General features: G+C 38.7%; 1 protein-coding gene across 1 annotated transcript in view; it reads left to right on the forward strand.

The window, feature by feature from the left end:
- The window catches only part of COL14A1 (collagen type XIV alpha 1 chain), a 314618-nt gene that overhangs the window by 137998 nt on the left and 150410 nt on the right, over positions 1-26210 (forward strand). Inside the window, exons 13-20 of the mRNA XM_058443680.1 lie at positions 458-603; positions 3143-3272; positions 7079-7218; positions 15561-15687; positions 17094-17233; positions 17690-17822; positions 19159-19218; positions 21156-21307. Of these exons, the coding sequence (XP_058299663.1) occupies positions 458-603; positions 3143-3272; positions 7079-7218; positions 15561-15687; positions 17094-17233; positions 17690-17822; positions 19159-19218; positions 21156-21307 (1028 nt within the window). The remainder of the gene's footprint in view (positions 1-457; positions 604-3142; positions 3273-7078; positions 7219-15560; positions 15688-17093; positions 17234-17689; positions 17823-19158; positions 19219-21155; positions 21308-26210) is intronic.

Here is a 26210-nt window from a genome sequence, read left to right on the forward strand (position 1 = left end):
TAGAGGTTGCAGCCAAGATTGCACCACTGCACTTCAGCCTGTATGACAGAGGAAGAACAGGTCTCAAAAAAATAATAAATAAAAGAAAAAGTATGTTTTAGTGTAGTAGGGGGTGGGGATACAAACCAAGGACGTGCAAACAGATTAGTGCAATGAAGGGCTGTAAGCACTCCCATAGATCCATGTACAAGGAGCTGGAAATGTCAGCAAAGTCCTGAAGTTGACATTGTGGTTAGAAGAGTAGGGCAGGGTCACATTAGGGAGGGTCTAGAACCATATTTGAAAACAGCAATGTTTCCTGTTTTTTATCAGCATCATTTAACCCAGGAACTTGCAATTTATTCTTAATCCCTTTCTCCCTTCCCCTCAAATATGGCCAATCTTATTTCTTGATGATTTCATTTTTCTCAAGGACACATATATAAGTGGCTCAACATTTAAAAAAAATCTCTTGCAGTTGCTTTACCCATGGCTTCTGACCTTCTACTGTACGATGTGACTGAGAACAGCATGCGAGTCAGATGGGATGCAGTGCCTGGGGCCTCAGGTTACCTGATCCTTTATGCTCCTCTAACAGAGGGCCTGGCTGGGGATGAAAAAGAGGTAACCACCTCCTACCTACGACAGTGCTAGAATCTTTTATTTCCTTAAATAAAATAAAATTTTTATTGTAAAAATTTAATGTAGAAAATTTAGAAATTTCAGATTAGCCAAAAGAAAAAAAAATCACTTATAATCCCACCACTGAGAGATAGCCATTGTTAACATTTAGTTAACAGTCTTTGTCAATGCATTTTGAAAGCAACACATGGAAATGATTTTGTAGCCTGCTGTTTTCATTTTATTTATTGTGAATCTCCATGTCATTAAAGAAAATTTTACAAAGTCATTGTATACACCCATAGTATTCTACTGTTGGTTTGAACAGGTCATGTTTAATCAATCTGTGTTATGGGATATTTAGATAGCTTGCCATATAAATAATGCTTTTGTGAATATTCCTAACATGCGTCTTTGCATAATTGTTTGATTATTTCCCTAGGATAAATTCCTAGAAATAGAGTTTATTTTTCAGAGGGTAGGCAAATTATTAAGGTTTACACTCAGTATTGCCAAATGGCTCTAGAGAAATGTTATATGTTTTGCTTTATGTGGTGCATAAGTGACTGTTTTCTCCATATACACTGGATTGTTTTTTCTTACTAATTCGAGAGGTAGATAAACATACCTCATTGGTGCAAACTTTTGAATTTATTCCATTTTAAATGATGAACCTTTGACTTTCAAATGACTTTCAAACATTTTAGTCCTCATTTTTAATTTGTAGGGGACAATAGCTATAATGCAGACATTCAAGGAATGAAGAGGATGAATCTCTGGCACTTGGAAGTGTAATGACCAGGCTGGTGGAGTTAATAAGCAAAGCAATTCAGAGAACTTGATTGTCTAAAATTGTATAAAGCCTGTCCCTGATGATCGAAGTCTTTAGGGTCGAAAAAATGGTGAATCTGAGTGTCAAGAACAGAGTATTGGTGACACGTGTCTTTTTATTTCCAAGGCTTAGATGGTTTTTGTCTGTTTGAATTTAAAGTTGATCTAAATTATTTTCACAAAAGAGAGACTTACAAATAGTGCTGAGAAGATGCTCAGCCTCACTATGAAAGAGAAAAAAAAGGAATAGTAGTTTAAAGCCAATAGATTAGCAAAAAAATTTTAAAGTCTGATAGTACTGTGTATTCATAAGCACATAGGAAAAGAATCACTCCTGTAACTGCTGGCGGGCATATAGATTGGTATAGCTCCTTTGGAGGATATTTTGAAATATTTCATCCTGTTGAAGTTATATACTATTTTTTGTAAATGTATCATAGGGAAGCATCTCGCAAGCATTTTTCAATGCAGGCACTTTGTTGGAATAAAACATTGCACACAACTAACAGGCCTATTAATAGAGGAATGGAAAATAGTGGTATATTTATAGAAAAGAATACCATAAAGGAATTAATGATGTCAACTCTGTCCTTGTGTGTCAACATGGATAAATCTCAAAATGTAATATTAACACAGAAAAAATAACAAGCTGCAAAAAGATTGTGTTGATATGATCCCATTATGTGCGTTGTGAAACATACAGGATCATATATTGTTTATAGATATATCTATATACATACAGAAGTACAAAAATGCAGCAGTAAGATATACATCAACCTCAGGGTGGAGGTGGTGGACAGAAAGAATGAGAAAGACCTTTTGTTTTATCTGAATATATTAATTTTTAAAAAAATAAAATCTGAAGTTGATATGACAAAAATTTGATATTTATCCAATTTGAGTAATGGGTACATCAGTGTGTATTATATTATTTTCTGTAAGTTTATGTTGTATATATTGAGATAGTTCAAAATTCAAAGTTTTAATTTGATAATTAACCCTGGCAGTCATATGCCTGTAGACTGGAGATTTTTTTTTTCCTTCCAAAACATAAAACTATCCCATCACTCTATTGTCACACAACTGAGAATGTTGGATAGTTTGAATCCAAGGGTCAGAAAAGGTGTTCAAGAATCAAAAAAGCAAATTGCCAAATTGGGTGTCAAGGTGAGCTGATCTCTTCTGAATACTGGAAGTAACTTGCAATTCAACTGCGTGGATTCTCTTGTTGAATGGGGCCACAAAACTGGCCCAGCTTCATTGAGTTTGAAGCAAAAACTGGGCATCTGGCCAGAGTACTGGTTAGAATTAGCCACATAGTGAAAAATGCCCACTTGGCCTTGCCTCCAGCACACTGGCCTGGAGCTCACAGTCTCTAGAGAACATTTCTGATTCAATCGCACCCACCCTCTCCTGGGGAGCATATACTCAACATTGTTATTCTGGCTGGAGTTGCCATTTGTCCAGATGTAAAGAGTTATCCTAACACAGTTCACATGGTACTTTTCGACTTATATGGTTCCATAATATCTGTTCCTAATATAAAATGACACAAGACAATTTAAAAATTATGACTGAAGCCTGTTTGATGAAGGGGTTGTAACGGGACGTAAAGTCTTATCCCATGAAGTCTCACCTTTGTTCTGTTCCACTCTGATCAGCGTGAATAATATGTATTGGCAAATGATCTAACAACATGTGTTCTTTTCAGATGAAAATTGGAGAGACCCACACGGATATTGAATTGAGTGGGTTGTTGCCCAATACAGAATACACAGTCACAGTTTATGCCATGTTTGGAGAAGAGGCCAGTGATCCTGTTACGGGACAAGAAACCACATGTGAGCAGCACAGCCATTCAGTTGGGATGCTGCAGTAAAAGCCCACATGAATGTGGGGGTTCTGAATTGGAACTACTAGTTTAGGCTGAAACCTCTTAAAAGCTAATTATAATTTTAAAAATCTCATATTCTATTTAGGGCAAGGAAATGTATTTCTTATATATTGTATTATTATGAGTGATGTGGTTGCCAGAATCAAACTTCAGCATCCTCCAGATAATTCCACCTGTGTCTTTCTTTGTCTAAATTCAAATGCAGGTCAGAATATAGAGGGAAGAGTGTAGGCTTTGCAAGACAGCAGCTGAGATGGGAATCTCAGCTCAACTCATATTTTAGCCAGGTGACAATGGGTGATTGATATAACTTTTTTGATTGTATAAAAGGAAGAACAATAATCTTGCAGCATGTGGTCGGTATAAGATTAAACACAGTAGTATATGTGAAAACACTCAGCACATAGTTACTGAATATCTGTTTATTTTCCACTCATATCAAAATTAACAAACATTTTTTCCTAAAAATCTTTGCTGTCTTTATCTGAGCCTATTACTATTGTAATTCATTTTCAATTGAGTAAAAATTTTATTGGTGAGGCTAATTTTGCATAAATGTAGGGAATTCCTAGAACTTTTTGGGAAATGTATGCATTTATTTTTAAAAATATGATATAAACAAAATATTACTATGGCATACTAATAATACTTACCTCATACTATTAAAATATGGCTCTATTCATGATCTTTTGAAACATAAGAAAGTGCAGGGAGACTTGGGGTCTTGCTCACCACTCTTCTCCTAGACTAAGGAGGAGATGAATAGCACAATTTCTGCAATGCCTTTCTCATTAAGATTCCATTTGGGAAAACAAAATAGAAGTTTAATGATAAAGAAGTTTGCATACATCCATTCTTTGTTAGTCAAGACTATGTTATTCTTGCTCTTCAGACAAAGACCAATGTAATTAAAACAACAAAGAAACAAACAAAAGCTCTGGGAGAGCCCAAGAAAGAAAAAGAAAAGAAATAAATCATGCTAGAAAGCATCTACCTCATAACTGAATTCTGGGACTCTAACCATTTCAAAGAAAAGCTTTCCCCAACATCCCATCTCTGTTTCACTCAGAGTGTTCACTTCTTTATACTTATTAAAAATATGTACAACTCCTTCCCATGATTAGCAAAAAGGTCCTAAAAAATGATATCCTAGATACTTGTTCCTGAGGCTGGCATTTTTATGTGCTAAGTAAATTAGACATTATTCTATTATATTGCCAAATGTAATGGAATTCCAGAAAAATTTAGAGCCAAATGTGCACACTACTTATATTGCTTTTTTTTCTTTTCTACACTTTCTCTCTAGCACCTTAATTATTAAGAGATTCACTAACTCCTACAAGATCTTTATTGTCAAAGAATCAGTATGCATTGAATTAATGAAAGAACTGGGCTTTGAGGTTAGGAAACATCATGCTTCGTGCTATGGCTGGTAATTGTCATGATTTGTGTTCAAGTTTTTTGCTTTGCTGGCTCTATCAGCACTGACTTAGTGGGATGAGAGAGTGTCAGTAAGTGAGAGAAACAGTGAGAGAGGAGAAATTAGCATCCTGGTTAATATCATGGGCTCTGGAATCAGTTAATCTATTTTCTAGGTTAAATTCTAATTGCTCTTCTGTTCTTAGTAACTGGGACGTTGGCCAAGTTACTTCAATTCTGTGATCAATATAATGGGGATAATTGCAACTCTATCCTTGCATTCTAATGTAAGAATTTAATAAGTTAACGTATGTTATGTGTCAGACTCATGGACAACACTCGGTAAATGTTAACAATTATTTTTACAATAAGCCTGTAAAGAGCTCATGAAACTGTCAAAAATTATACACAATTTTTAATTTGTTGAATTAGATGGGGGTCCTTGAAGAGGTTCAAAAAGCTATGGAATTGACAGTTTGGAATCTGCAGAAATGCCAATACCTCTTTAAATAATTTTAAAGCAATAGTAAGATGTTTATTTGTATTTGTCTCACAAAGCCAGTCGTCAGATTATTCAGGTCAAATAATTACCCATTGATTCAATGAATGTTTATTGAGTACTTGCTATATTGGGGATAGATCTGGGAACAAAATGACACCAAATTAACCCCCTGAGATTATAATATCCTGGGGGAGAGAGACAATAAACTGGAAATATACAGTGAAAAAAAATAGAACAGAATAAGGAGAAAGGTACTATGGGGTGGAAGAGCTGTTTTACATAAGATGATCATAGAAAGCTTCACCAAGAAGGTGGCATATGGTCAGAAACCTGAAAGAGGCAAAGAAACCAGCTATGCGGATATCTAGGGGAAGAGCCTTGAAGGCAAAGAGAAGGCAAGTGCAGTGGCCTATGAATGAGCATGCGTGGCAGGTTCCAGTCACAGCTAGTGGCATGGAAAAGGCACGGAGTAGTAGCAGATGGAAACAGTGAAATAACAGCAGGCCAGTCATGTAGGGCCATAAAGACCATTCTAGGCTGGCTGCGGTGGCTCACGCCTGTAGTGCCAGCACTTTGGGAGGCCAAGGAAGGCAGATCACCTGAGGTTGGGAGTTCAAGACCAGCCTGGCCAACATGGTGAAACCCCCATTTCTACCAAAAATATAAAAACTAGCAAGATGTGGTGACACACGCCTGTAATCCCAGCTACTCAGGAGGCTGAGGCATGAGAATCACTTAAATTTGGGAGGTGGAGTTTGCAGTAAGCTGAGATCCTTCCACTGCACTCGACCCTGGATGACAGAGTGATACTCTGTTGAAAAGAAAGAAAGAAAGAAAGAAGGAAAGAGAGAAAGAGAGAAGAAAGAAAGAGGAAGGAAGGAAGGAGAAAGAAAGAAAAAGAAAAAAAGGAAAGAAGGAAGGAGAAAAAGAAAAGATCATGCAAAGAACTGTGGGTTTACGCTGAGGGAGTTGGGAGCCATTTGGAAGGTTTTTTGTAGAGAAATAAAATTACCTGGCTGACATTTTAAAAGAAGCACTCTGGCTGCTTGCTGAGGAATAATTATATTAATAGCGGGGGAAGATGGAAGTTGGGAGATTGGCTGGGAGACCATGGCAAAAATCCAAGCCAAGAGAGGATAGTGGCTTCTACCAAGATGGTGGCAGTGGAGGTGAAGAGAAGGGGTCAGATCTGGATGATGGATTAGAATGGGTCGTGAGAGAAAGAGCAATCCAGGAGGCTCCAAGGTTTTTGACTTGATTGGTGGGAAGGATAGAGTTTCCATTTGCTCAGAGGGAAAGATTGAGGGAAGAGGAAAGAGGGGAAGGCATCAAGAGTCAGTGATTCCGTTTGGACCGGTTAAGTTGGAGTTGCCTAATAGACACCAACGTGGAAATGGCAGATGGGCATCTCCTCATTTTACATGTGGAAAATTGTGGAGCTTAGAGGTAGAGTGGCTTTGCCAGAGTCACATGGTAATTGAGTGGACTAGCTAAAATTTTATTTCAAGTTACTTTGTTTTTAATCCATTAGGTTTCTTACTTACATCAAGCTAGAGTGATAGGTACCGAAAATTTGCCTAAATCCTATTTATTTCTAACCATGTGTAACTTATTGCTGCTATTTATTCTCTACAAAGAAAACTTTTTTATTTGCTAATTAGAGAACATTACTGATTTTTATGCGACAATATACACTGGTTATTTCAGTGTTATAAGTTATTATCTGGGTGACACTTTTCATATGTAAATAGTTTAGAAGTCAAAGATGCAGTTTCTTTTTACATGTATGTAATTTGACATTTTAATTATTTTCTATTCCATTTACTGCCAAGTGGCTTTAAGTCCACCAAGAAACCTGAGAATCTCCAATGTTGGCTCTAACAGTGCTCGATTAACCTGGGACCCAACTTCAAGACAGATCAATGGTTATCGAATTGTATATAACAATGCAGATGGGACTGAAATCAATGAGGTAAGTTCCAGGACATAATGTATATTTTTTAGGTGGTGGGGTGCTAGTTATTTATGGCTACATAACCAATCATCTCAAAGCCTAGTGGCTTAAAATAATAGTAATTATTTATTGTCTCTCATAGTTCCTGTACGTAGGTCAGGAATTGGGGTGTGGATTGCAGTTATCACTGGAGGAGGGGTGCTCCGCAGTGAGGTTAGAGCCAGATAGTGGCTGGAGCTGGAGCCATCTCATGGCGTCTTTACTCATGTATCTGGTGCCTGGTCTGGGGAGACTGGAACAGCTGGGAGCTGGAGCAGGTCTCCATATCTCTAATTAGACCCTTTATATGATGCCTTCAGCATGTAGCTTCAGGGGAGTTGTCTCAGGAGTCCCATGACCCATGTCCAAAGAGAGAGAGAGCTAAGTAGAAGCTGTACCACCATTAATGACCCAGCCTCTGAAGTCACTTGATACCACCTCTATCACACTCCATTAATATGAGATGTCACCAGCTTCACCCAGATTTACAGGTGGGGAGAAACATAGATCCTACCTATGGTGGGAGACATGTCAGTCACAGGATAGGAGGAGCATATAGAGAAGAAGATATTCATTGATGTGGCTGTCTCTGGAAAATGCAGCCTGCCACAGGGAATGGGGATGGGGAGGGTGTATGTTCATGGAAGCATCGTGTTAAAAATAATGTCACTGTTGTCTAGTTTATCCTTCTGCTTTTGAGTAAACTGGCATCTGAAAGGCTCTAGTTAGATGAGCCTAAATTTAACAAATAATTCAAGTTTTATCTAAGAAGTACTTTCAAATAATGGAACTTGGTAAAACCCATGAAGATATAGTATCTTGCATGCAGTGACTAATACTTTCAAAAAAGTGTTTCCTTGGAAATGTGTTTTAGCAAAACAGTGAGGTTATTTTTATTTTATTTTCCCTTATCTTGGTCCAGTAAGCTAAGACAAAGAGGGAAATATGTTAGATTGCATCATTTCTATTTTCTGACCAAATAAAGCAAGTGTTTTTATATGCAGCGACAAACATTTTTCTAAAATTAAATCCAAGCAATATTTTACAAAATGCATCCTCATAAGGGACATTGTGTAATAGACGGGCAGTCAGTAAACATTTGCTAACATATAGAAATACTGTTCAATATCCTTCATTAAACCTTTGTAAATCTTGAGAGTAAATAATCCTAAAGAGTCTGGTCATTTGGATGAGTTGCTTTGTTTTTGAAGATAGCAGTCTGGAGCAGTAAAAAGATTGAAATAAAAAAACACTGAGCTATAGGTGTCTCTTTGTCACCAGTAATACATAAACTACTTTCCCAAGGTTGTTAATTCAACTGTGTAGGAGGATGAGACAGATAATATAAATGAGTGAAGCATGCCATTAAATCTGTAGAAGCAGACACACCTGCAAAGAAATACTCTCGTGTTTTGCTTGACACATGAGGCTAACTTAGGCTATATATATAATATAAATATATATTATTTACAAATATATATTATATATATTATATATAAATTATAAATATAAATTATATATATTATAAATATATATAAATAAATATATAAATATATAATATAGATTTATAAATATATATCTATATGTATCTATATATAAATATATAATATATAAAAATAGATATATAATATATTATGTATATATATACATATATATACATATTTTGAGATGGAGTCTCACTTTGTTGCCCAGGCTGGAGTGCAGTGGCACGATCTCAGCTCACTGCAAACTTTACCTCCCGAATTCAAGTGATTCTCTTGGCTCAGCCTCCCAAGTAGCTGAGACTACAGGCATGCACCACTGTGCCCAGCTAATTTTTGTATTTTTAGTAGAGACAGGGTTTCACCATGTTGCCCAGGCTAGTCTCGAACTCCTGACCTCAGGGGATCCGCCCGCCTAGGCCTCCCAAAGTGCTGGGATTACAGGTGTGAACCACTGCTCCCAGCCTAACTTAGGCTATATTTTGTCTTCCCATTTTGAGGACATGAATGCAGAAGAAATTCTCTACTGAAAGAAAGACAACAAGCAAGACTAATGATAAGTGACAATGGACAGTGAGTTTCAATGACAAGGATACTAGGGACTGGTGTGATGGGAAGTGTGTGCATCCAAGACGCAGCCAGTCTCAGCTTCTACTGATTGCTGCTGGATAGAAATCCAGGCAGGGGCTGCCAGATCTTAAGATTTCTGGAGAGATACCAGTGATTTCTATTTTTATGTAAAACCTACCAATTTAAAAGAGTTGACTCATTGAACAACCAAAGTAACACGACTGTATTCCCCAATAAATATTTGTTCATTGTAGAGCATCCTCCTTTGGTAATAATTTTTAATAAAACAAGAAAACTTTCTTATATATCAGTTACATTTATAAATATAATTATATAATAATAATTATAACCATTGTTTTAGTTCATTTGGTTTACTGTAACAAAATACCTTGCCTGGGGAACTTTTATTTATTTATTTAGAGACAGGGTCTCTGTTGCCTAGGTTGAAGTGTGGTAGTGTGATCCTGGCTCCCTGCTTCCTTGACCTTGCAGGCTCAGGTGATCCTCCCACCTTAGCCTCCCGAGTAGCTGGGACTACAGGCACATGCCACCATGCCTAGCTAATTTTTGTACAGGTGAGGTTTTGCCACGTGGCCCAGGCTGGTCTCAAACTCCTGGGCTCAAGGGATTCATCTGCCTTGGCCTCCCGAAGTCCTGGAATTACAGGAGTGAGGCACTGTGCCCAACTTGGGAAACTTACCAATGACAGAAATTTATCGTTCACAGTTCTGGAAGCTGAGAAGTCTAAGATCAAGGCACCTGCACCTGAATTTGCAGGTGTATTCCTCATAGTTGGAGATTTCTACCTATGTCCTTACCTGGTGGAAGGAGCAGACAAGCTCCCATGGGCCTCTCTAATAGGGGCATTCATCCCTCATGACCTAATCATTTCTCAAAGACCCCATCTCTTAATACTACTGCTTTGGGGATCAGGTAGCAACATATGCATCTGCAGGGGAACACAACCTTCCAGACCATAGCAGCTGCTATAGCTTCTTGTACTGTTTTCTGTTATTTGTCTTTGCAAAGAATAGCCCCAGACTAACATATTTGTTGAGAACGTATGTTGGGGGGGTTTTTTGGTAGTGTTTTTCAATCTTGGGGAAGCTGCTAGCATTTGCTATTTCTGGGAAATTAGAAAGCTATGTTTGGTAAAACCGAACTTAAAATATGAGAAAATGGGCTATGAATGAAGATTTGAGAATATTTTATTTGAGTAAAATGCATAAGCCATGCATGGATTTTGTAACACCGGTTTTGACTAGGGCGTGTATGTGTGTGTGTGTGTGTGTGGGTTTTTCCTATTTCTTAATTCATAGCCGTGCTATAGATACTTGAGGTTGCTGGATAAGTATCTTTTATTGAAGTGAAGTATTACTGTACCTAATTTTAGAATATATAATTTTAAAGATGAATATTTCTATTAGATTTTGCTGTAATTTCTATGAATTTAAGCTTTTATTTATAGACAATGAAACAATTGGGTTTTTAAGAAATCCTCAAAAAACATTCTGGAATGAACTGTAAAATGTCCCAATTAAAATCTGCTTAGTACCTAACATGCAACTGATTTTTTTTTTTGAGACGAAGTCTTGTTTTGTCGCCAGGCTGGAGTGCAGTGGCACGATCTCTGCTCACTGCAACCTCCGCCTCCTGGGTTCAAGCAATTCTCCTGCCTTAGCCACCCGAGTAGCTGGGACTACAGGCACGCACCACTATGCCCAGCTAATTTTTGTAATTTTAGTAGAGACAGGGTTTCACCATGTTGGCCAGGATGGTGTCGATCTCTTGACCTCGTGATCTGCCCGCCTTGGCCTCCCAAAGTGCCGGGATTACAGGTGTGAGCCACTGCGCCCAGCCCATGCAATTGATTATTAACGCTTTTACTTTACACTCAATATTTTCTGCTTCACTTCCTCTCATCTTCCTTCTCTCACTTCCTCTTCCTCCCTCTGCATCTTTTCTGCATTACTCCTCTCCCCAACTTTTTGGAGACCAGGAAGAAAAATGAAACAAGTATTTCAACAAATGTCTATGCTGCTGCTGCTGCTGCTGTTGATGATGATGATGATTATGATGATGATGATGATTTTGATAATGATGGTGATGATGGTGGTGATGATGGTGATCATGATGATGATAATGATGGTGATGATTATGGCGATGATGATGATGATGATGACAATGATGATAATGATGGCGATGATTATAATGGTGGCTAACATTTGTTGAGTGCGTCCCATGAGCCAGGCACTGTTCTGAGTGCTGTAAAGAGAATATCTCATGTAATCCTTACAGAACCAAATGCTGACAGCATGACTTGTCAAACTATGGACAGAAGTCATCTCAGGTAGCATTTATTGTGAAAGGATTTTGGAAGTACACAAACATGATGGAGAATTAAGTGCTGCCATTTGAGTTTTATAAAGGCAAAAGCCACAGTTTTTGGATTTTGAGAGGCCAGTTCCTAATAGCAGTGACTCAGCAGTAGAGCCTGGAGTGGGGCCCAAATCCCTTGTTCCTCATCAGGGCCCTTTTCTACATCCCTTCCAAAATTAGGCTGAAGTTAAACTTTTAGCTAGACTGATTGAGGATAATTCTCAGAAATAGTTGCATAACAGTGAGATCATGGCTATTTGTTATTATTTCCTCAAATTTTTTCTTCTACATCTTAGAATACTACCAGCAAAATCAGTTCTGGGACTAATCGCTTAAAACATGATATTTTAACTAATATAAATAAATGATACCTAAAGGTCTTCATTTGATGAAATAAAATAATCAATGCTGAAATTATATAAGATATAGTCTATTCAGCAAGATCCTTTTTAACAGATACACACACACACACACACACACACACACACACACACACACACGTGTCTCCTTTTAGTCTCTTTTCCCCTTTGGTGTACCTAAGAATCTAGTACCAAGATTTTAACTGCTTTTGTGTATGTTTGATATCTTTGCAAAAGTCCTATTTGTCACCGATATGAAACTTAGAAACAAGGTCAAGGCCTAAGTAGACATTCCAGTTAATAATTTTATGGCTCAGGGCAAGTTAGTTAAGCTGTTTGGGCCTCAGGTTTTCCTTCGGAAAATAGTTGTAAAAGCACCTAGGGTTTGGTGGGTGAAGGTGAGTGGGAGAGACTCTAAATAAGACAATATCTATCAAGTCCCTGACTCTTTGTAAGTGCTCAATAAATCTCAGCCAAGACAATTCAAAACAACAGAAAGCAATATGTAACTAGAGGTTGGGGAAATACGTCTTGAACTCACATTTTTTTAACATGGGTTTGTATTTTCTGTGAGCTTAAATAATGAAGCCATACTTTAAATAGTGTTTAAGAGCATAGGATTTAGAGCCTGAAACACCTGTGTTTAAGTGCTGTGTACTAGCTGTTTTCCCCTTGGGCAAGTTCCTTAATTTTTGGAATCCCATTTTTCCATTTTCAAATTGGGAGTAATAATTAGCTCCCCTACAGGATTGTGATAAGGATTAAATAAGTGAATGCATATAAAGCATGCAGACAGTTTGCAGGCTGCAGCAAATAGTAAGTGCTGAAAATGACCTATAATGTTATCAATCCCTGATTTAGAAGAAGATAATCCATATTTTCAATTAACCGTTGCTGTGTAATCAACACTACAGCTTACAATACAGCCTAGGAGCATGCAGCTTGGGCAGAACTCAGCAGGGACAGCTGGGCTTTGCCATGTGGTGTCAGCTGGGGTGAATCATGCATTCATCTGGGAGTCTGACTGGACCAGAACTTCTAGGATGACTTCATATCCATGTGTGACCCCTAAACTAGAGTGTCTGAAAAGGCTGGGATTCTCTGGCCCTCTCCAGAAGAGTGGCTCAGTACAGCACAATGGTACAGTACAATGACAGCTCTTTTTTTCCAGGGTTGGCACTCTTTTTTGACCTACAGAGGTGTAGATTCTTTAGAGGTGTATTTGGCTTCTGGACTGGCCCTTAGATTAGAGAAGACCTTTCTCACCTCTTTTAAGAAACAGTTTTTTTGGTGCCTTCAACTTCATTTTAATTTATTTATTCTATTCACTTAAAAAAATATAATTCAACATACAGTGGTGAAGAAACTAAACAAGGTCTTGCCCTCAAGGAGCTTAAACTCTATGCAGGAGATAGACAATAAATTTAGGTAAATAAAGTAATTTCAGGTTGCCATTGGTGCCAAGGAGGAAACAACAAGGCCAGTGTCAGAGAATAACCCTACTTATAGGTGGAAACATAGGTGGAAAGAGAAACCTCCTCTGAGGAGGTGATAGTTAAGCATAGTCATGATAGAGGAAGAAGGCCTAATTTTGACAAGAGCTGGGGAATAGGATCACAGACAGAGTGAGCTGCATGTGCTAAGGCCCTGAGGTGGGAAAGGCAAGGACCTGAAAGGAGGCCAGTGTGGCTGGAACCCAACAGGCCACTGGAGTATGGCAGAAAGAAAAGGTGCTGCCCTGGATTATGAAGGCCAAGAGGTATCTCAGGGTGCTTGGTTTTGATTTGGAGTGCAATAGATAGCCAATGAAGGTTTAAGTAGAGAGGTGAGATTTTATATTTTGCTAAAGGTTACTTTGCCATGAGCAAACACATACAGTGTTGATCTTAGTGACCTTCCCCTGAACCTCAGGTAGCATCAGGATTAGTCACTGATAGTATCATAAATAAGAGATCTTGGCTGGGTGCAGTGGCTCACGCTTGTAATCCCAGCACTTTGGGAGGCCAAGGTGGGTGGATCACTAGAAGCCAGGAGTTTGAGACCAGCCTGGCCAACATGGTGAAACCCCGTCTCTACTAAAAATACAAAAATTAGCCGGACCTGGTGGCGCATGCCTGTAATCCCAGCTACATGAGAGGATGAGGCAAGAGAATAGCTTGAAACCTGGAGGTGGAGGTTGCAGTGAGCCAAGATCGCGCCACTGCACTCCAACCTGGGTGACAAGAGCAAGAACCTGTCTCCAAAAAACAACAACAAAAAAAGGGATCTTATTGCTCTGCTCAAATGTCTCATGAGAACATTTTAAGCAGAGCTTATTTTTGACAGAGGTTGCTCTCAGGTAAATATGGTCATTTCTTAAATTTTCCAGAGTATCACCACAGTTGGGGCACCTCATTATGCAGTATTATAAGTCCTTGTGAGGATTAACAGAGAATATATGTGAAATACCTAGGTGTGGGCCCCATATACGTGGTCTACAATATGCACCCTGTACTATGCAGCACTGCAGCCCCATGCCCAACCCCTCAGTGACAAAGCTGCATCTGTTCTTTCTCTTGCCTTGAGGGTGCCTTCTAGACCCTTCCCTCATCTCCTTTTTTTTTTTTTTTTTTGAGACGGAGTTGCACTCTGTCACCCAGGCTGGAGTGCAGTGGCATGATCTCAGCTCACTGCAACATCTGCCACCCTGGTTCAAGCGATTCTTCTGCCTCGGCCTCCCGAGTAGCTGAGATTACAGCTGTGCACCATCACACCCAGCTAATTTTTGTATTTTTAGTAGAGATGGGGTTTCGCCATGTTGGCCAGGCTGGTCTTGAACTCCCAACCTCAAGTGATCCACCTGCCTCGGCCTCCCAAAGTGCTGGGATTACAGGCGTGAGCCACTGCGCCTGACCCACCCATCTCCTCTTACTTTATGGTTTCTTTTTTCAATGTATGTTTTTTGTTGTCAAGTTCTCTTTTCTAGTCCTTAATTTTTCTTACACTCTTGATGTCCATTCCTTGGGATTTCATCTTTTATATGCCCCAAAGAAGTTGAAAAATATTTTCACCAAATATGTCCTTCTGTGGAAGATAGAGGAATGTTTCAAATATTTACTATTTTCTTTAGTATTAATGTTCCCTGATTCTTTCCCAGCATCATTGCTCACCTGTACAACTCTTATGGGAGCTATCATGTATTACTTAGCTATGGGGCCAGAAGAGCCCAGGCAGTGAAGCAAAAAACTGGCTGCTACTAGCAGATCTAACTGGAAACATTATCTGTATTTATGTCTGCCTCTAAAGTTGTCTGCACTTTGTGTCTGGAATGAATGGAAAGAATATTGATTGCAAAGTTGTCCTGAGAATTAACTGATGGGTAATCAAAGGGTATAAGATCAGAAATGTTCATACATAAACTGGTTTTATAATTCAATAATTTGTTTTGCAGTGTTTATAGCTTTGCTGTCAGCTAAGCGAGCTACAGACAATAATAAAATGATTCTTAGAGAGCATTAGATAGAGCTGTTATTATGACTTATTTCTTTGACAGGTTGAAGTCGATCCTATTACTACCTTCCCTCTGAAGGGCTTGACACCTCTCACAGAGTATACTATTGCTATTTTCTCCATCTATGATGAAGGACAGTCAGAGCCTCTGACTGGAATTTTTACCACCGGTAAGCAGCCTCATTATGGTTTGAAAAGTTTTGAGAGTAGCTATTAATATATAGAAACCAGAACCTGGAGCACCTTCTTTATTTGTGATTTTGAAGAGACTAAATTTTAATTTTTATTTCTTTTATGTTATTAAAAAATAAACAATCAGATGACTAATATGTGTACTGGCTAATTATTTTTTATCAAAGCAAGGAAGAGAGAGAAAAGACCACCTAAATTCAAAAGCTCTGTTTTTTAAAAAATGTATGTTTTTCTCTTCCTAATCTTATACCTTTTACTTTCATTCCTTAGTGTAAAACTTCTACATCCTTCTTCCATTCAAATGACTGTGTGTATTAAGTTGAATTCTCAAAATTGCTGATATCCAACAGTTTTTGACCTACAAAAATGACAGTCTCATACTATTTAGCTCAATATATCAGCCGATGATTTTCCCGGAGCCTGAAATCTTCGTATAATAATAAGTAATATTTTAAACACTAAAATTAAATAGAAGACACGAATACATTATTTTTATTTTCTATATGTACCCTGTAGCCACTTTTTGTCTCTTGGTGGCAACAATTCTATTATTTGCTTTCTGAACTTACCATGGATTGCACTTGGAAACAAATGTAGTCTTTACTGAGGGGATGAGTAGGTAATTTGGAGACAGATGAAAAAGAAGCTGGATTGAGAAATGTTTGTGGAAAAATTCAGTAATTTAACCAAATCTCCAGAAGCCTAATTCTAGTTGGGATTCTCATGGTGTCCTATCAAAAAGTTGGGTTTTTATGTTTTTTTTTTTTTTAAACTCTGACTTCAAATAATAAAAATCAATTCTTTGACAATATATTTTGGGTGCAGTTGGGTGTTATACTTTCTGTTGTACATCCCAGAAGTGTGTAATCTCTGAAACAGTGGAAGGCCTGATAAATTCTATTTCATTTCTGATGACCACCATATGTACAAGTTAAAAGACTGAAGGTTCTTTTCCAGTATTAATACCAGGGAACGATTTAGCCACTAAAGCAAATAGAACTAAAAGGGAAGCTTTCTTAGGCCCCTATTTTGTTAATTTCCTCAAGATACTTGGAAAATAATATTTTTTAAAAAATGAATATGGCACTTTTGTTTTTTATAGTTAATGAAAACAGCCAAATAGAGAAGCTAAGAGTTTTGGAAATTACTGGAAAAGTTTTAAGATCTGTTATTTCCATGGTTTCCCTAATTTATGATATTGGCGAATGCTGGAAATAGAAATGGAAGGCCACCCTGGACTGATGCGCCCTGGTTTTCCTTCTTCCCTGTGCTTTCCTAAAGCAAAAGATTCCTCAAAGAGTCTTCTCCACCCCTGGGAGATACTTGGGTTTTGGCTTTCTTGCCTTCTCATTTCCCTAACAAAATCTCCTTCCTTGGTTTACAGAGGAAGTTCCAGCCCAGCAATACTTAGAAATTGATGAGGTGACGACAGACAGTTTTAGGGTGACCTGGCATCCCCTCTCAGCTGATGAAGGGCTACACAAATTGATGTGGATTCCAGTCTATGGGGGGAAGACTGAGGAGGTGAGTTGTCTGAAACAGACTGAAAATTAATCTGGAGCATTAGTGAATACTTACTGCTGCTGGAGTTGGTCTTCACTTTAAAATATATTAGGAATCCCAGAACTAATTCGTATTTTACATGGCTTGGAGTTTTAGAAATGTCAAATCATATGATTTTCCTAATATTAGGACATATTGTTGCCAGAACTTTAGTTATGTATTTATATATTTTCAGATTCTTTGACTTTAATAAATGACATTTAATACAACTTTAAAATGTCACTTTTGCAATATTAATAATTTATTTGCTGAGGGGATTGAAAGGAATAAAGTCTCTGGCTTGACCTTAAAATGGACTTCGACAGCCTTGGAGTTCTTTATGATTGGTTGTTTCTTGCTTATGCTCAGAATAACACTTTTTCTTTTCTTTTTTTTTTCCAAATAAGCATAGTTACTAAGCACCAAAATATATTTCAGGTTGTCCTGAAAGAAGAGCAGGACTCACATGTTATTGAAGGCCTGGAGCCCGGTACGGAGTATGAAGTTTCACTATTGGCCGTGCTTGATGATGGAAGCGAGAGTGAGGTGGTGACTGCTGTCGGGACCACACGTAAGTCTTGGTCTGGCCACAATGCATTTCAGCTGCTCCCACAATCCCTCTTTACCCCATCAATTTCCTTCCCCATCTGCTTTATCCTTGGCTCTGGAAGCTTCAATTTCTCTTTGTCCCCCAGAATTCTTCATATATATTCACCTTCAATGAAACCAGTATGTGAAGCATCTTAGCTTCCTAGACGATGATCAACATGAAGGCAGGGACCATATCTGTGTTGCTCACCATTATATTTTCCAGGACTTAGCACAGTACTTGGCACATGTTAACTGTAGAGTAAATACTCATCAAATGGATGGATGGATAGATGAATGGATGTATGCAAGAATGGATAAAATAATTTACAAATGAATAGATTGCCAAACAAACCTAGGGCCAACATGTCAAAGAGTTTCTGGAATTTTCCAAGTTGATATTGGTTCCAAGAATCTTGTACAAAATTTACTCGCTGATTCATTCATCTCTTCATTTTTAAAATATGAGGTATTGACCACATATTAAATTGCCTTAGCTTGGGTTCCCTGGAACCAGATTCTAGACAGAAAATTGCAGCCAGAAAGTTTATTGAAGAGTGCAGTTGGGAGATGCTTATGTAAAAACCTGAGGACAGCAGAACGGGGCATGGGAAGAAGTTGAAACTGAACCCTCAGCTAATCTTATTATAATGGAGGTCTAGTGCCGGGACGACCCTTCTGAGTTGTCTCAAATTGAGGCAAAGGGGCTGAGACTTCATGCCCTTGCATCCCCAGTCGCTGGAGGTGAGCCATTCCCTGACAGAGGCCATGAACTCAGGCGAGACAGTTCCCAGAGCTGTGAACTGTTGGCAGGCAGTGTTCCAGCACCAAGTGGATTGGTGTGTTGACCCTAAAAAGAGGATCTGGGAAGAGCAGCACATCTGTACTTCATTCTGCTATATGCCCACGGTGGCTGTAAGAAATAGAAGATGCACTGCTTGTCCAAGCACATTGCACTCCGTGGTGGTCCTGTTTGGCAGCCTTTTCACAACTTGGTCTACAGCACTGTCTAATTTCCCTTAATTACCATGGCTATGCCCCTATTTCAAAGTAATTGGGTGGTTTCACAATTATGTAGATGTAGTCCAAATGTTTATATGAAGCCTGGTATCTGTGATGAGAAACTTTAACATTCTTTGGGTTTCAGTTTTCTTATCTGTGGCACAGGTATGTCTGCCTTACTTACAATTCACTTCTTTGGTCTTCTAACCATAGTCATGTTTGTTGTGGGAGGTGAAATGTTCTTTGAAAGCTACAACATACTATATAAAAATGGACAGTTATTTTTGCAGCATTTTTAAATAATATATTGCTTTTAGTTGACAGTTTTTGGACAGAACCAGCTACAACCATAGTGCCTACCACACCCGTGACTTCAGGTAAGGTCAAATAGTAGCCTGCTTAACCACTTTAAAAATTTTCTTTAAACAGATGTTATGTTATCCTGGTTTTATTTATTATTAACTAGGAAAAGAGATGACCCTCCCTTCCTTTTCTGGCACACTGGTTCAGATGCCTCGCAGAGCCTCTCACCACCTTCCTTGCCACTAAATGCCCATGGATCTCCTAGTCAACTGATCTCACTGATACATCACTCTACCTCTTTCATCTTTGTCTTGGATGCTCATGCACCTTACCTGGGATGTTAACATAGCTGCCTCCCCAGGGGTCTTTGCCCTCCTCTTTATCTCAGTGACTTCTGTTGCTCTCTGTTGAGAATTCCTCTTCTTTTCTCTTTTTTTCTTTTAGAGACAGGGTTTCATTCTGTCATCCAGGCTGAAGTGCAGCACCACGATCAAGGCTCACCACAGCCTTGACTTCCTGGGCTCATGCAATCCTCCAGCCTCAGCCCCCCAAGTAGCTGGGACTACAGGCATGTACCACCATGCCTGGCTAATTGTTTTGAATTTTAGTAGAGATGAGGTCTTGCCGTATTACTCAGGCTGGTCTTTAACTCCTGAGCTCAAATGTTCCTTCATCCTCGGCCTCCCAAAGTTCTGGAATTGCAGGCATGAACCACCATGCCTGGCCTTGTTGAGAACTATTCTTATCATGTTTTCCTTGCATTTCTGTGGGTAACTGACACTTGGCTGGTCTATTGTTTTTCCTATATTAGTTGTTTCCTCTCTCAGCTTAGCTTTCCCCTTCACTGTAATACACCTCCCAACTAGCTGTCAGAGTCAACTTGGTAAAACACAAGTTTGATAATATCATTTATTTACTTCTCTAAGACACTTCAATGGCTCTCCATTACCCATTTGTTGATTCATTCATTCTTCAATTAATCCTTATCAAGCCTTCTTTGTGCTCTAAAGTCTTTTTCATAGCATCCAAGATCCTTCCTAGTTGGGTCCTGCTTCCCTTCCTGGCCTCAACCATATTTCCTATGCTTCCCCCGTTTTTCTCTTACCATCCCAAACTCCTTTCCCTAAATGTGAGAAGTTCCCTCCCATTCCCATTGCCTGGTAGCTCTCCTGCAATGTTGCCAGGTAAATGTCAACCCCCTCCTCCTCTGTGACACTTTTACTATTTTTGTTGAATTAATAACTATATAAAAACCAAAGCCCTAACAGTCTGACACACAGAAAAAGTTCAATGAATATTTTCTAAATGAATTAATAGATGAATGAAGAGAAAGGAGAATGAGAAGAGATAGACAAAGGGAAATGAAGTTAGGGTAGAAGAGAAAAGAAAAAAATGCAACAAATAAGGGAGCAGGCACCTTGAGAGATTAGCATGAATGTGCCAGGAAACACGGGTAAAGGAGTTTGGAGAAGTATCAGAGAAAAGATCGTGTCTGTGTGGGCTAAATGGATAAAGGCAGCCTGAGTGCAGATTTGTGCTTTGAATGACACATGTTAAAAGAGAAATGGGGGTGAGGGCAGGTAATTGGGATGTGTGTTGGATGCTGGATTGCATACAGAGGTGGACAAATTCTGGCCCACTGTGCCCACTTGTCCACAGAGCACTAGTGTGAGGTTCTCATGACCGCTCTTTCCTTTGGGTTCCATGGGCTGTTTTTCTAGTCTCAGGGCTTCTTCCCAGTTCTCTTTACTGGTGCATATACAGAACTGATAGTTTTGAGGGTGCCGTGGTCTCATCTTGTAAGCGTCTCTTAATCTCGCTTTTATTTGCTGCCAGTAGGTATCATGTCTCCCCATTAAGCACCACAGCTGAGCCCTTCTTGCCTCATATACATCTATATTACAGGGATACATTAAATGATGCTTGCTGTCACCCCACAGGTAGTCTCTGTGGCTCATTTTGGAATATGATATGTTAAAAGTTTTTTAATTCTTGGTTGTGTTTATTCCAGTTTTCCAGACGGGAATCAGAAACCTAGTTGTAGGTGATGAAACCACTTCTAGCCTGCGGGTAAAATGGGACATTTCTGACAGCGATGTGCAGCAGTTTAGGGTGACCTACATGACAGCTCAAGGGGACCCTGAGGAAGAAGTCGTAGGAACGGTCTGTATAAATTCAACTGACTAGAAACTCTGCAGATGTTACTAACACAGCTAACAAGACTGTCTTCAGAGATCAATGCAAACTTTACTGCTTTTTTCTCGGTGGCTCTGCCATCTCCAGAAACTAATGTTCTCTGTTAATCTGTCTCCACCGCTGGCTTCTTAGTGACCTTTATATATCAAAAACTTGCTCCATGTACAACTTGCTCCAAGTTAATAACCTCTGAACATTGTTTCAAATATCGCTTCTCTTCTGCTGCCTTGATCACCTGTTCGAGCACCAAAGTTGGGTCATAAAAGGCCATATGTACTTGTATTTGTATATATGTATGTATAGACATGTATAAAAGTTTAATATAGAAAATAATTTCTTCTGCCCTTGGAAATCTGATAAACTTTTAAGCAAAGGACACAGAAAAGGTCTTCTATATGGTATAGTGAAAATATTCTTAATAAAATACCATCCATTAACCAATAGTTATATTTTTCATTGACATCAACTCATATTGAGCAGATTTATAGTCATTTCTAATTATTCTTAACATGGGTGTATCCCCTCAGGGATTTAGATTTTTATACATTGTGTTTTCTTTGAGTTGTTTTATCTATCTTTCCTTTTTCTAAATGATACACTCTTTTTTCTAATTTATTAATTATTATTATTATTATTTTTTATACTTAAGTTCTGGGATACATGTGCAGAACATGCAGGTTTTTTACATAGGTATACGTGGACCATGGTGGTTGGCTGCACCCATCAACCCGTCATCTATGTTAAGTATTTCTCCTAATGCTATCCCTCCCCTTGCCTCGCACCCCCAACAGGACCCAGTGTGTGATGTTACCCTCCCTGTGTCCATGTGTTCTCATTGTTCAGCTCCCACTTACGAGTGAGAACATGTGGTGTTTGGTTGCCTGTTCCTGTGTTAGTTTGCTGAGAATGATGGTTTCCAGCTTCATCCATGTCCCTGCAATGGACATGAACTCATCCTTTATTATGGCTGCATAGTATTCCATGGTGTTTATGTGTGACATTTTCTTTATCCAGTCTATCACTGATGGGCATTTGGGCTGGTTCCAAGTCTTCGCTATTGTGAACAGTGCTGCAATAAACATGTGTGGATGCATTGTTATAGTATAATGATTTATAATGCTTTGGGTATATACCCAGTAATGGGATTGTTGAGTCAAATGGTATTTCTAGTTCTAGATCTTTGAGGAATCGCAACACTGTCTTCCACAATGATTGAGCTAATTTACAGTCTCACCAACAGTGTAAAAGTGTTCCTATTTCTCCACATCCTCTCTAGCATCTGTTGTTTCCTGACTTTTTAATGATTGCCATTCTAACTGGCATGAGATGATATCTCATTGTGGTTTTGATTTGAGTTTTTCTAATGACCAATGATGATAAGCTTTTTTTTTCATATGTTTGTTGGCTGCATAAATGTATTCTTTTGAAAAGTGTCTGTTAATATCCTTCTACCACTTTTTGATGGGGTTATTTGTTTTTTTCTTGTAAATTTGTTTAAGTTCCTTGTAGATTCTGGATGTTAGCCATTTGTCAGATGAATAGATTGCAAAAATTTTCTCCCATTCTGCAGGTTGCCTGTTCATTTGGATGATAGTTTCTTTAGCTATGCAGAAGCTCTTTAGTTTAATTAGATCCCATTTGTCTATTTTGGCTTTTGTTGCAATTGCTTTTGGTGTTTTAGTCATGAAGTCTTTGCCCATGCCTGTGTCCTGAATGGTATTGCCTAGGTTTTTTCCAGGATTTTTATGGTTTTAGGTCTTATGTTTAAATCTTTAATCCATCTTTTCATTTTTGAAATGTGCGGTGTTTGGTTGCCTGTTCCTTTTTTTGTATAAGTTTCATTTTTGTATAAGGTGTAAGAAAGGGGTCCAGTTTCAGTTTTCTGGCTATGGCTAGCCAGGTTTCCCAACACCATTTATTAAATAGGGAATCCTCTCCCCATTGCTTGTTTTTTTCCAGGTTTGTCAAAGATAGATGGTTGCAGATGTGTGGTGTTATTTCTGAGGCCTCTGTTCTGTTCCATTGGTTTATATATCTGCTTTGGTACCAGTGCCAAGCTGTTTTGGTTACTGTGGCCTTGTACTATAAAGTCAGGTAGTATAATGCCTCCAGCTTTGTTCTTTTTGCTTAATCCTGTCTTGGCTATATGGACTCTTTTTTGGTTCCATGTGAAATTTAAAGTAGTTTTTTCTAATTCTGTGAAAAAAGTCAATGGTAGCTTAATGGGAATAACATTGAATCTATAAATTACTTTGGGCAATATGGCCATTTTTACGATATTGATTCTACCTATCCATGAGCATGAAATGTTTTTCCATTTGTTTGTGTCCTCTCTTATTTCCTTGAGCAGTGATTTGTAGTTCTCCTTGAAGAGGTCCTTCACATCCCTTATAAGTTGGATTCCTAGGTATCTTATTCTCTTTGTAGCAATTGTGAATAGGAGTTCACTCATGATTTGGCTCTCTGTCTATTACTGGTGTATGGGAATCCTTGTGATTTTTGCAATTGATTTTGTATCCTGAGACTTTGCTGAAGTTGCTTATCAGCTTAGGGAGATTTGGGGCTGAGATGATGGGGTTTTCTAAATATGCAATCATGTCTTCTGCAAACAGAGACAATTTGACTTTCTGTCTTCCTATTTGAATACCCTTTATCACTTTCTCTTGCCTGATTGCCCTGGCCAGAAACTCGAATACTATGTTGAATAGGAGTGGTGAGATAGGGCATCCTTGTCTTGTGCCGATTTTCAAAGGGAATGCTTCCAGCTTTTGCCCATTCAGTATGATATTGACTGTGAGTTTGTCATAAATAGCTCTTTTTATTTTGAGATACATTCCATCAATACCTAGTTTATTGAGAGTTTTTAGCATGAAGCGGTGTTGAATTTTATTGAAGGCCTTTTCTGCATCTATTGAGATGATCATGTGGTTTTTGTCATTGATTCTGTTTATGTGATGGATTATATTTATTGATTTGTGAATGTTGAAACAGCCTTACATCCCAGGGATGAAGCCGCCTTGATCGTGGTGGATAAGCTTTCTAAAGTGCTGCTGAATTCGGTTTGCCAGTATTTTATTGAGGATTTTCGCATCAATGTTCATCCTGGATATTGGCCTGAAATTTTCTTTTTTTGTTGTGTCTCTGCCAGGTTTTGGTGTCAGCATGATGCTGACCTCATAAAAAGAGTTAAGGAGGAGTCCCTCTTTTTCTATTGCTTCGAATAGTTTTAGAAGGAATGGTACCAGCTCCTCTTTTTACCTTTGTCAGAAATTGGCTGTGAATCCATCTGGTCCTGGGCTTTTTTTTGGTTGGTAGGCTGTTAATTACTGCCTCAATTTCAGAACTTGTTATTGGTCTATTCAGGAATTCAACTTCTTCCTGGTTTAGTCTTGGGAGGGTGTATGTGTCCAGGAATTTATCCATTTCTTCTAGATTTTCTAGTTTATTTGCATACTGGTGTTTATAGTATTCTCTGATGGTAGGTTGTATTTCTGTGGGATCAGTGGTGCTATCCCCTTTATCATTTCTTTTTTTTTGAGATGGAGTCTCACTCTGTTGCCCAGGCTGGGAGAGTAGTGGTGCAATCTTGGCTCACTGCAACCTCCTCCTCCTGGGTTCCAGCGATTCTCCTGCCTCAGCCTTCCGAGTTGCTGGGACTACAGGCACCTCCAACCATGCCCGGCTAATTTTTGTTTTTTTTAGTAGAGATGGGGTTTCACCGTGTTGGCCAGGCTGGTCTCGAACTCCTGACCCTGTGATCTGCCTGCCTTGGCCTCTCAAAGTGCTGGGATTACAGGCATGCACCATCCCTGCCCCCTTTACCATTTTTTATTGTGTCTACTTGATTCTTCTCTCACTTCTTCTTTATTAGTCTGGTTAGTGGTCTATTTATTTTTTTAATCTTTTCAAAAAACCAGCTCCTGGATTCACTGATTTTTTGAAGGGCTTTTCATATCTCTGTCTCCTTCAGCTCTGCTCTGATCTTAGTTATTTCTTGTCTTCTGCTAGCTTTTGAATTTGTTTGCTCTTGCTTCTCTAGTTCTTTAAACTGTGATGTTAGGATGTCGATTTTAGATCTTTCCAGCTTTCTCCTGTGGGCATTTAGTGCTGTAAGTTTCCCTCTAAACACTGCTTTAGCTGTGTTCCAGAGATTCTGGTACATTGTGTCTTTGTTCTCATTGGTTCCAAAGAACGTATTTATTTCTGCCTTGATTTTGTTATGTACCCAGTAGTCATTTAGGAGCAGGTTGTTCAGTTTCCATGTAGTTGTGCAGTTTTGAGTGAATTTCTTAATCCTGAGTTCTAATTTGATTGCTCTGTGGCCTGAGAGACTGTTTGTTATGATTTGCATTCTTTTGCGTTTGCTGAGGAGTGTTTTACTTCCAATTATGTGGTGAATTTTAGAATAAGTGCGATGTGGTACTAGGAAGAATGTATATTCTGTTGATTTGGAGTGGGGAGTTCTATAGATGTCTATTAGGTCCTCTTGGTCCAGAGCTGAGTTCAAGTCCTGGATGTCCTTGGTAATTTTCTGTCTCATTTATCTGTCTAATATTAACAGTGGGGTGTTAAAGTCTCCCACTACTATTGTGTGGGAGTGTAAGTCTCTTTGTAGGTTTCTAAGAACTTCCTTTATGAATCTGGGTGCTCCTGTGTTGGGTGCATATATATTTAGGATAGTTAGCTCTTCTTGTTGCATTGATCCCTTTACCATTATGTAATGCCCTTCTTGTCTTTTTTGATCTTTCTTGGTTTAAAGTCTGTTTTATCAGAGACTAGGATTGCAACCCCTGCTTTTTTTTTTGCTTTCCATTTGCTTGGTAAATATTCCTCCATCCCTTTATTTTGAGTCTATGTGTGTCTTTGCACG

Source organism: Hylobates moloch, unplaced genomic scaffold (genome assembly GCF_009828535.3).
Source record: "Hylobates moloch isolate HMO894 unplaced genomic scaffold, HMol_V3 SCAFFOLD_9, whole genome shotgun sequence".
Lineage (NCBI taxonomy): Eukaryota > Metazoa > Chordata > Mammalia > Primates > Hylobatidae > Hylobates > Hylobates moloch.